The sequence below is a fragment of the Trichinella spiralis genome, assembly GCF_000181795.1.
Source record: "Trichinella spiralis strain ISS 195 chromosome Unknown Scfld9, whole genome shotgun sequence".
Taxonomy (NCBI): Eukaryota; Metazoa; Nematoda; class Enoplea; order Trichinellida; family Trichinellidae; genus Trichinella; species Trichinella spiralis.
Window position 1 is genome coordinate 6,397,686 of NW_003526948.1, and position 10,593 is coordinate 6,408,278.

At 35.0% G+C, this 10,593-nt stretch overlaps 3 protein-coding genes across 3 annotated transcripts; 2 read left to right on the top strand and 1 right to left on the bottom strand.

Moving 5' to 3' along the window:
• The first annotated feature begins 26 nt into the window (after positions 1–26).
• Positions 27–3,215, top strand: Tsp_10164 (hypothetical protein). Its single transcript, XM_003372354.1, has 6 exons — positions 27–159; positions 804–903; positions 1,714–2,063; positions 2,488–2,519; positions 2,656–2,699; positions 3,206–3,215. Exons 1-6 carry the CDS (start codon positions 27–29, stop codon positions 3,213–3,215), a joined length of 669 nt encoding a protein of 222 aa, XP_003372402.1.
• Positions 3,216–7,179: 3,964 nt separating this feature from the next.
• Positions 7,180–7,917, top strand: Tsp_10165 (hypothetical protein). Its single transcript, XM_003372355.1, has 2 exons — positions 7,180–7,257; positions 7,312–7,917. The coding sequence occupies exons 1-2, from the start codon at positions 7,180–7,182 to the stop codon at positions 7,915–7,917; spliced, it is 684 nt and encodes a 227-aa protein (XP_003372403.1).
• Positions 7,918–9,448: 1,531 nt separating this feature from the next.
• On the bottom strand, positions 9,449–10,513 carry Tsp_10166a (hypothetical protein; the record flags this gene model as incomplete). The annotated part of the gene is made up of 5 exons (XM_003372356.1): positions 9,449–9,591; positions 9,748–9,824; positions 9,951–10,125; positions 10,178–10,351; positions 10,425–10,513. Coding segments are annotated over 5 exons (658 nt in total), but the record flags the coding sequence as incomplete, so codon positions are not given.
• Positions 10,514–10,593: the final 80 nt, after the last annotated feature.

Genomic DNA, 10,593 nt, shown 5'->3' on the forward strand with positions numbered 1-10,593 from the left:
CAGAGGTTTCCCAAGTGGTTTAGCCGATGGAAACCCGTTATCAACGGAAACCCCTGCAGAAATTCATTCCAGAAGAAGGGAAAACAAAGGGGATGCATCCCGGGGAAAATAAACCAAATGGTTTTCCATTACACGGGGAAACATTTTCATTGGATAAAAGTGTGCCAAACTGAACGTGCACCCGGGACTTCATTTATTGTTACAGTACTTCCCATTTAATCATAATCTCATTTCATATACTTGTTTGGTTATTATTGTCCAGAAATTTTATTATATATCGTATTTATTTCTGATTATGATGGATACCAAAATCAGAATACTGATTCTTACGGGTTGCGAAATACATTTTAGTATGCGCTGTACATATTGCAAATATGGTTCAATTTGTTCGTTGTGGCGAAATAAAACATTATGAATTATATGTTTCCCTATTGCTTTAGCTAGCTGGAAGGTTGTTATATAAAAAATATTGTTTGGTGATCGACTTAAATGTGAAGAAATACAGTTAGAAAAGTAGTATATCGAACTTTATCATAATGGAATGTAACTGCTTAAAATTTCATCACATAATGCAGCGTTGAAAATTTTAAATATATTCATCGAATTTCAAATGACCTTGAAAAGTTGTCTGGCTGTTTCTTTTATTGTGTTGGAAATAAAATTTCATTTATAAAATTCACAATAGGAATTGGGATTGTATTTGTTTAATTTGAATTTTATTTTCGAATTTTGATAGTTTTAATGTTTTTTTTTGTTTCAAATTTTGTTCAATTCTATATTGAATATAAAAAAGGCCATTGCAGTGCTTGAGCTTCATGCATTTGAAACCATCGTCATCTTATCACTAGTTGCTATGGAAACCGCCGCAATTTTTCCCTATTCATTGCAAGTGTTGCAATTTTTGTTTATCGATCGATTGCAATGTTTGAAAAGTTTCAATGCAAAATAATTCGAAGTTTTTCATTCCAGTTTTTTCCCCTTCAGACTGACCAACAATAATACTTCACTGATCATAACATAAAATTGAAAGTTTATTGCTATTTGTTTCTTTATTAAATTAAAAATGTGAACTAATCGAAGAGGAATTAATTTCTTTTAGTTCCTAGAAAGGAAATGCATATATAAATAGAGGCAATTCACAAAAGAAACCTATAATACATCACACGGTAGTTTATACAGAGGAACTGCATGTAAATCTATTTGTGAGCCAAGCGGTATTATTATATTCATGATTTAGATGGAAGCATTTTATAAATGAAAATTACATTTCCTTCTATAATAAACGTTAAAAATGTCGTAGAAAATAGGAACGGATAATGCTGAATAAACAGCTAAGTGCTGTTCTTAATAATATTGCAGAATCATTATTTATTTTTGATCTTGCACGTCATTTATTTCTGTAGTTACAGTTGCCGGAAGTAATTATTCTATTCTTTTAAGAATTAATCTATTCTTGTGAACCGAGAGTGATCGTAAGCGAAAGATCGAGAATAGTGTCGATGAAAAGTATTATTTTGGTTCATTTCAAAACCCTTGTTGGTTGACTTTTATTGGCAAGAAATGAGAAACGAGATATTGCTACGATATGAGATATCGACAAGAACGAAGATATTGCTACTACACTGTAAGCCAGTGGAAGGCTGTTTATAAAGATACATATTGATAGCCTTTGTGATAGAAACTAAATATATTTTCTGCTTTGTACTGGTGAAGCGTCACTTATCGTCAGCAGAAAGCCGAAAATATCGAAGATAAAGATGATTCTATAACCCTTTTCCAAGGTCTTTCCCGCCGTCATGCGGTAGCAAGAACCGAGAAACAACGGAAACAGAGCTTCCAAGTGGTCAGCCGATGGAAAGCAGTTTACAACGAGACTCCTGTAGTATTCATTCAAGAAGAAGGGAAAACAAGGCGAAGCATCCCTCTGAACATAAGCGAAATGTTTTCCATTACACCGGGAAGCATTTCATTGATTTCTGTGTGCCAAACTGAACGTGAAACGGACTTCATTCATTGTTGCACTACTTCTCATTTATTCATAATCTCATTTCATATACTTGTTGGTTATTATTGTCAGAATTTTATTATATATCATATTTATTTCTGATTATGATTGATCACAAATCAGAAAACTGATTCTCATGGTTTCGAAATACATTCTTGTATGCGCTGTACATATTGTGATATGGTTCAGTTTGTTCGTTGTTGTGAAATAAAACATTGTAAAATATATGTTTATATTCTATTTGAAAGCATTTGATGTTCTTTATATTTTATTTGAAAACATGATAAAATATTATAAAATTTATTTTTCATAACTCTTAGTAGTACAACAAATAACAGCAAATGAACAATAAAAGCGAATTTGAAAAACACTGTTGGTTCAGGTTGCTGGAGCATGAATTTGGTGAAAATAAATTGGCTGAGTAGAATGAAAAATTGCTGCTGATCGAATCAGCTTTTATGATGACTGATCATTTTTTATAGCACTTCACTCTTCAACGGCACCGTCTGACCCGGTGGGGGCAGCATGTCTAGGAATTCATTCACTTTATTCAGATTCCCAATGATTCGCTCATTGTTTTAGATGCTCAATAATCAGACTCGTTTATTATAGTTGAAATGTATTTAATATTCATTTTAGATTCATTTCAGAAGAATGGATACCCAGAAGACACGAAGCAGAACTCAGGAATAAGGTGTATCTGGTTATCTATTCTATAATTCTAGGCTAGAGAACCTTTGAAAAGATTATGTTTTCTCACAGCGTAACTATGGTAACCACAGTGCAGTATGGTGTGATTTGATTAATGCAGTGTAGACAATGGATTAATCAAAGGGTTGGATTAATGAAACCAACAGTTGATTAATGAAGATTTTGTTGTGCATGTGAAACGAACAAGAACAATATTAAATAGCTAGTTCCGTCATAAATTTAACAATTTATGTTATATTCTCAAGATGAAATTGAAAAATTATCTTCAAAAATAAATAATTTATTGTTGACGGTTAGACTTAATCAAATAACGCTAACAGCGCAGCGTTTGTTTGCTATGCAAATTTACATCGTCTCACAATAATATTTTTAAAAAATAAGGCGAATGTTTAGTTGTCTAATTGACAATTGCCCATTGTTACTATGAAAAAATGATTTCACTTCGTTCGATTATTTGCTTTTATTATAGTAAATTTTATGAATTTTCAGATCTGACTGAATTTGTTCAATTTCCTTTCCAAGTCATTGTTTATCATTCCTGATACTTTATATCTGAGTGTGCCTGTTTTCGTGCTCAATTTTGCCTTCATCAGTTCTATTGATATCTTGATCAATTTTCAATTTGAATAAATCAGCGTTGGTTACATTCATTTCTCAGTCATTTTCAAATCAACGACGTTTAATTATTTTTCAATATTTTTTGAGGAGATTTATGTGAAATGTCAAAAAATAAATTTCAAATAATGCAAAATAATTTTATGAATGAGGAGCTGAATTTGGATTCATTTGGTTGAAGTTGCACAAATTCAAACTGATTCTTGTCGACAATAATTACATGCATATCAAATTTACATACAAAAGCAATTTTGCTTTCTTTGCCAGCTTCACAAAAAAATACTGTAGATTAAGGAATGATATTCAGTTACTTCGTTAACAGTTTCATCATCACAAGCCATGCATTTCTCATTAAATTTTAATGGATATTGACATGATGAATCATGTGAATGTATGTGACATTTTCAATATTAATAGTAGGTTTCTTCAGTTGTAAAATGAAGTACATTTATTCAAATTAATAAATGATCATGTAAGTGTGACAATGGAAGACTATTTAATTTGAAACCAGAAGATGACAAAAAAGCAGTACAATCAAGCATGCTACGTGATTCACTTCGGCTGAACATGCAGAACAAGTAAATCTTTTTTATCCTGATGGTGATATGCCAAGTTGCTGTTATCTTATCCGTTAACTAATATGAGCCTTAATATGACTAACGGCAGTTTTTCTTATTTTGCGCTGAGATATGCTTACATTTATATTATTCCTTCCTTCTGCAGTTAAATGCTAAATTACCTCTACATCTCTCTCACAACTTTGTTATATTAAGGTTGTCACTCTTGTTTTGTCAAATTTTGTAATATCTGCTTTTGTTTCCTGCTTAAAGTGAAAGGCTTATTTATTATCTTATTCATTGAAGATATCCACATATCCTCTTTCTGGGTTAACTTCGTGAGTTTCAACCTATTTTGTCGTGGCATATTCACTGGTAACGCATCGTGATTGTAACTTAAGGTTTCATGGATTTCTGATTGATTTCTTGACTTTATCCCGTGTTATCTACACATGTCCAGCGCATGTATGGGAAGATCAGCGTGTCCTGAATGGCACCTGGGTATGTTTGAGGCGTTGAGAGTTTGCAATATGACGCTTCTGTTTGCCCTGCTTTTATCATTTGTGAAATTGCTCATGTGGAACCTCTCCCCATCAATATCTATATCTAACAGCTTAAAAATTAGAAGTTTTGAAAAATGTCAGCAACACTGCTGATAAAAAGTTGTGCATTTAGATAGTTTACAGTGAGCAATGTTAATTAGAAAAGGAAGGCATTTGGGATATTTCATTGCTAAATTTCTATTTTGAACACAATTTTAAATAGCAACTTTAGAATTTATTTCAATCTAAAAGTGAACCAAAGAAAGAAAATGCTAAAAATTATTATGTGAATAAAATGCGACAGTTTCCAACTTACAATTCTAAATAAATTGTGTACCGTGTGTGGATTAGTTGTATTTCTCATATACTCTTTATATGAATCGATAGAAAATAGAAATAAAAAATACTTAACGACATCAAAACATCAGTTTGAATGAATTTATAATGTAAGTTAACTGCGTAACGTGGTTGAAAGTAGAAAAGATTTCTAGCTATTAGATGCAGCTAATTATTGGCATCTCTGAACATTAGATAGATAAAAGGAAACATCATCTGAAATGGTTTCTCGTTTCGTCGTTTTGGCGAAACTCGCGCACTATTTGTTGGCTCGTTAACGCCAACCATAAGATCTGTAGCAAGCAATGAATGCATTCATCTGCTATAGCAGATGATTAGCCTGTGGAAGCGCGTGCTGAATTGCGCTGTTACAAGCATATATTTTACATGTGGCTAGCAGATTCGAACCCTTCACCCCATGATTATTGGGTAGGGTAATTTCCACGCGGACAACCTGCTGCCCGATGCAATTAGAATTTAACTTTCATATATATTAGCTTCTACAAATTTTTTTTCTGAAATTAATATCATTTCTAGTATTGCATTGCTTGATTCTCATTTATATGAAATATTCCCCATTTCGTAGACATTTCGGCTGAAAACCTTTACAATTTATAATACTCACATTCTCGCTTCATAATGATAACTGAAAACCACAACTTTTGAATAATTGCTATGATTTTACTATTCCAGTTTTTACCTACATTTATCAATAATTTGTGATTTTCTCTTTCTTATCTTTGCCATTGCTTCACACTGAAAACACGGAAGACACGATGCAGAAGAAAAGAAGGCAAGAGGTAAATGCCATTTATTGTATTCTGTGAAGAACGGCTAACGATACTTCGAAAGGGTGAAGTTATTCCTTAGTTTAAGGAAATTACGCAAGTTTGTAGAATGTAATATATGAGTAAGATACTTTTCACTGTAAAGCTGTAATTTTTGTTTTTCATATTAAGATTAGGTATGACTTCATCTTTAGAAAGATGGAAAGTTAAACAACTTTATTATCACTTTATATTACTTTTTCAAATTTCGCAGCATCACAGACATTTCGTAAATTACATTATTTAATAGATTATCTTTGTTTTTCAACATACGCAGCCATTATGCTTATATTTTTGTGAAAAGATTTTGCGATGAGTTCGATTTATGTAGGTCGTTTTTGAATTTTCAAATGAGAAATTCATACATGCGAAGGCAGTTTTGACTAAGTCAATTTTTGTTTGTTATAGCGTTCTATCGGATAGTTTATATTTTGACTGAATTTTAAAACGTCAAGGTCATTGCTGAATTTTTAAACACACTTCATTGATTGACTTTAACTCTGCATTTCAACTCCCTTTTCAAGTAAATTGAAATGAGTTTCATCAAATGCTATGCATTCGCTAGATAAGCGGTTCGTTGTGCATGAGGTATGAATGTTCCTAATTTCATGGCGTTGGGTTAGAATTAATTCCCCGTCCAGAAAATTTTCCAATCAACTCAAGCCGGTTTCTATTGCTACAGTATGCAAATGAGGATCGATTGAAAATTGCTTTATCATCAATCAGTAATGGTGCGCTTGTTTGTTTAACTTGCGTGGCAAGCAACAGCATCGCCAAACGTCAAACGTTGCGGTTAAGTAACTATTGAAGTCGGGTTTTAACTGTTGAAATTGATGAATAGCGTTTCACTACAGTTTGTTGAAGATCAAGATTACGTTAATGCAATGGCAGAACTCTCTCATTTATAGATTAGCCTATTCGAAGTGATCTATGTGTTCGGGTTGATATTAGTGCTGTTCGATATTCGACATCCATACATGACAGAATGGCATGAAGCTTACAACCCAGAAAAATTGCTAATTTATCTAATACAGTATGACTAATTTGTACCTGTGTACGTTTAGTGACATGCAGTAGTGAATTGCTGAAGCGGTGCTAAGAAATGTTTACGCAATTTGTATTTTGTTAAAGTTGGTCAGTAGCATAAGGAAATACAGCTCGAATTTTATAAAGAAGATCGCATACGTTTTCAAGAGAGAATTTCATATGAATTTTATTTATTAGCGCAACTCTCTCGCTACAGTCTCGGCTAAGTGATGACGCCTGTTATATTCAAGAATCAGCGTAGCAAGATAAGAAAAAGCTGAGCTGATCATGCTCTGCGACACCCTTGCAATCAGCTACCGTTGCAGACAGATTTGGACCTGACGGTCAGGCAGGGTACGGCAGTGCGGAGGCACGTAGCAGTTATTGGTGGTGTGCGATTTTGGTGAGCGATCGATGGCGTTGTGATTTATCATGGTATTTGTCAGTAGCACGGTGTAATAAAAATTTCAACTGATTGTTTGTAGTTCGACTTATAGTTCATTCACGCCAAATGACTTCCTCAAGAAGACTAAGCGACCGTAAGGTGAAGCCGGGCGGTAATGACCGGGCAGAGATCAACCGGCGCTTCCCGACACGCCCACTGTGCCAGAAAGTCTATTACACTCAAGCACATTTCTGTACTTAGAATTCGCCATCCTTACTAGCAGTTTCCTCCATCTAACCATCTATAGGCCGTCAAATTTCATGTGAAACATGAAGATTCTGAAGCTGATATGATTTCCGGTGGTCAAATAGGAAACCTCTGGACGTATGGTGAACAATCACAACGGCTGTATGACTTCGCCTATTCAACTGTGGAAGTTCAAATTCATGGGAACCTACCAAAGTGCAATATACAATTGCGTGTGTTTCGAACATGGCAAAGAGAAACACAAATGGTGACAACTCTACTCTTCACATATAGCCAACATGGGCGTGACCGATGCACTGTTTTCAAAGGTCTGTACGCTCTTTACAAACTGTTCAAAAATTTTGAACAATTACTACAGCTGATGTCAGTCACCTTGCAACAGACTGTAGAATTTTGGGCATCGGATGAAATTATAGCAGCTGTAAGTACGCAACAGGAGAATTGTCGCCATAAAGTAGGGGAGATATCGATAAAAGTAAAAATATTCGATGCTTGTTGCAACATATTGCTTCATAAGCGCCGATCATTTCGATCGCAGCGACACTGGGAATTAATGATGTGCAAATCAACTTACATCTGTCCATCTGAAGCCGGGTTTCCTAGCATGGAAGTACCATTTGTCATGTACTATTCCAACGCAGGATGAAATGGAATGGCCCTCTCCATTTCACTTTACTCAGCACGATTTGCTTTATAAATACAATGCAGAGCCACGTTATTCATTTCTCTATTACAATTGAAATATAAGTTTTCAAAATCTGCATTACCGTTTTCTGCTATGTTTTTATTGTGTATTTTTTTATTCCATTTTCTTCAGTGTTTCATGATAGCCATTGTTATTGGTCGAATATTCAGTGAAAGATGTAACTATTAAATTGTTCTACTTGAAATGTCTTATGTTGTTGTAACAAATAAATTATTGCAATAATTGATGCACATTTTTCATGAAGTATAACGAAAAATGGTAAAGAAGTATTCCAAGTACGACAATTACGCTACGTTAACGTTTGCAAAGTATGGTGAACTACCCACAACGAGGCAGTTTTGCAAAATTCAAATCAGCAAATATTTAAATTAGATAATTGCATTGAAATTTGTCGATTGTTGATCAGCAGTGTTTATGGAAAAGAAGAAGAAGAAGAAGTTCTTCCTCAAAGATTTTGTTCAAGCCCATATGTATCGAAAGATGATCGAAAAATGAATAAAAGCTGAATAGAAGGAAGATGGAAATAAGGAGAAAGAGTGATAGAAGAATTGCTAGAAATATGCATATTCTGAAGTTAGTCATGATGAATACATTTTGAATCAGAATCATCAGAATGTACAGTCATATTGAGTGTATTGTACCACAGTAATTTGAGCGGCAGATCTTCTGACCTACGCGCTCTTCTCATAGCCGATTTCATTAGACGAGTCTCGTATGTAAATAACGGCAGGCGTGAGCTAAAAGAGACTCGGTCGAGCAACTGGAAAATTCCGTGCAAAGCAGTCATGTTCAGCGTGAGCTAAAAGAGACCATCGAGCAATTGAAAATTCTGTATCTACCAATCACGTTTGGCGTGAGCGAAAAGAGACTACGCGGGTAAACTTTCGACGAAATGCGAAGCTACACACCACCACGCTTGTATAAAAGAAGCCGTGGCAGGCGAGCGAGCGCAGTTCTCGTTTGACGTTGTGTTCAGTGCGGTGGTTGCGTTGCGCTGTTCATTTGTGTGTGTGTTTGTGTGTGTGCGGGCTTGTGTGTGACAAATTTTTGATCAATCATTATAAATATGATAAAAAATACAATCGACAGCGTAACAGTTTCAAATGAAGAAGAGATGACGTCATTGATTGCCGGTAAAGCAATAACGTTTTTATGTCATGAGGAAATGGAAAATGGTTGTATAGTGACGACTGTTTTTCGTTTGTTGTGACGCATGTTTCACTTGTTTTCACATCACTTCCACGAATGTTGCTGAGCATCGCATTTGCCTTGAATGAAAGGCAAAATCAAATGAAAACAGGAAACATGTTCTCAATCGAAGTTGCTCAAGACCGATGAGTTGCTTAAACAGTGAAGAATGAGGATGGTATGAGCGGCTGAGGCTGTCTAAAAGTTGAAGCCGGGCCGTGAAACAAACAGCATCGTCATCTTGCGGAAGAAGTCATTCTGGCTGCTCGAGTGATCCCATATGCTAGTTTGTCATTGGAGTAAAGAGGTGGCTTGGTTTCTTACCCACAAGTACATGCTCCACCAGCATGGAAACGTGTGGATGGAAGGATATTTCGAGATCGCCGGTAGAAGATGATCGCCAAGTGCATTCCGGAACCTGAGCCACTGAAAATCTTGATGTGGAAATGAAATTTAGAACAGTGGCTCCAGAGTAAAAATGTCAAAACAGGTAGAAATGACAGGAAGAGCGCCACATGAAATGAAATATGTGTATTTTGTGATATGTGAGATAAGCTGTATCTGTACATCAGAATTTAATACTTTCTGCAGTATAATGTGCAGTGCTGAAAAGATGCCTGCAGATCGTCAAGCTTGGCTTTTGAAATGTTAGAACATTCCTGCAGAATCTACAGAAATTAGTGAACTGCAGTGCTGTTGAAAGAAGCGAATGGATGTATTATTTGAAGAGAGTCGTAATGGTGAAAATGGAGATGAATGAATGAATGAATGAATGAATGATGGACGGAAATGGAGATGGAGATGGAAGAAGAATATGAAGAAGAAGAATTTGAAGAAGAATATGAATGGCACCGAAGACTACGGATACAAAAGAGAATGTCTCGGCTATGAGAAAAGATCTCCCGGTCACATTTCTGTTGTACATGACACTCAATATTACTGTATATTCTGATGAACCACCTTAAATTTGCATACTTATTGTATTATTACAACTTATTTTTACATTTTTTACCGTTTACGTGTTTGTTAATCTTTGTTTTCAATAAACAGTGCTTTCTATAATTGTGTTGATTCGAGTTGAGAGATTGTACCGAATTATTGCACCATTTAAATCTCTGACAACTAATTGAAAACTTACAAAACCAAAGAACTTCGGCAGCAAATGGTGGGGAGTCTGATCCCAATTCTAAAATGAAATTTTTTTTTAATATACTATCCACTCCCGTGAAAATTGATAGCATAATACAGACTGTTCAAACTTTCTACGGTATCTCTTCTTCTCTGCGCTGCTGATTGCTTGGATCGGAATATCCTCACTGCACAAGTGAGACACGCTTTACCTCGCCCCCTGCATTATATAATATCCCAAATTGGAGTCCACATAGGGGCGGCCTGGAATGGAATCTTTCCAATTCTGACTAGAAGAAT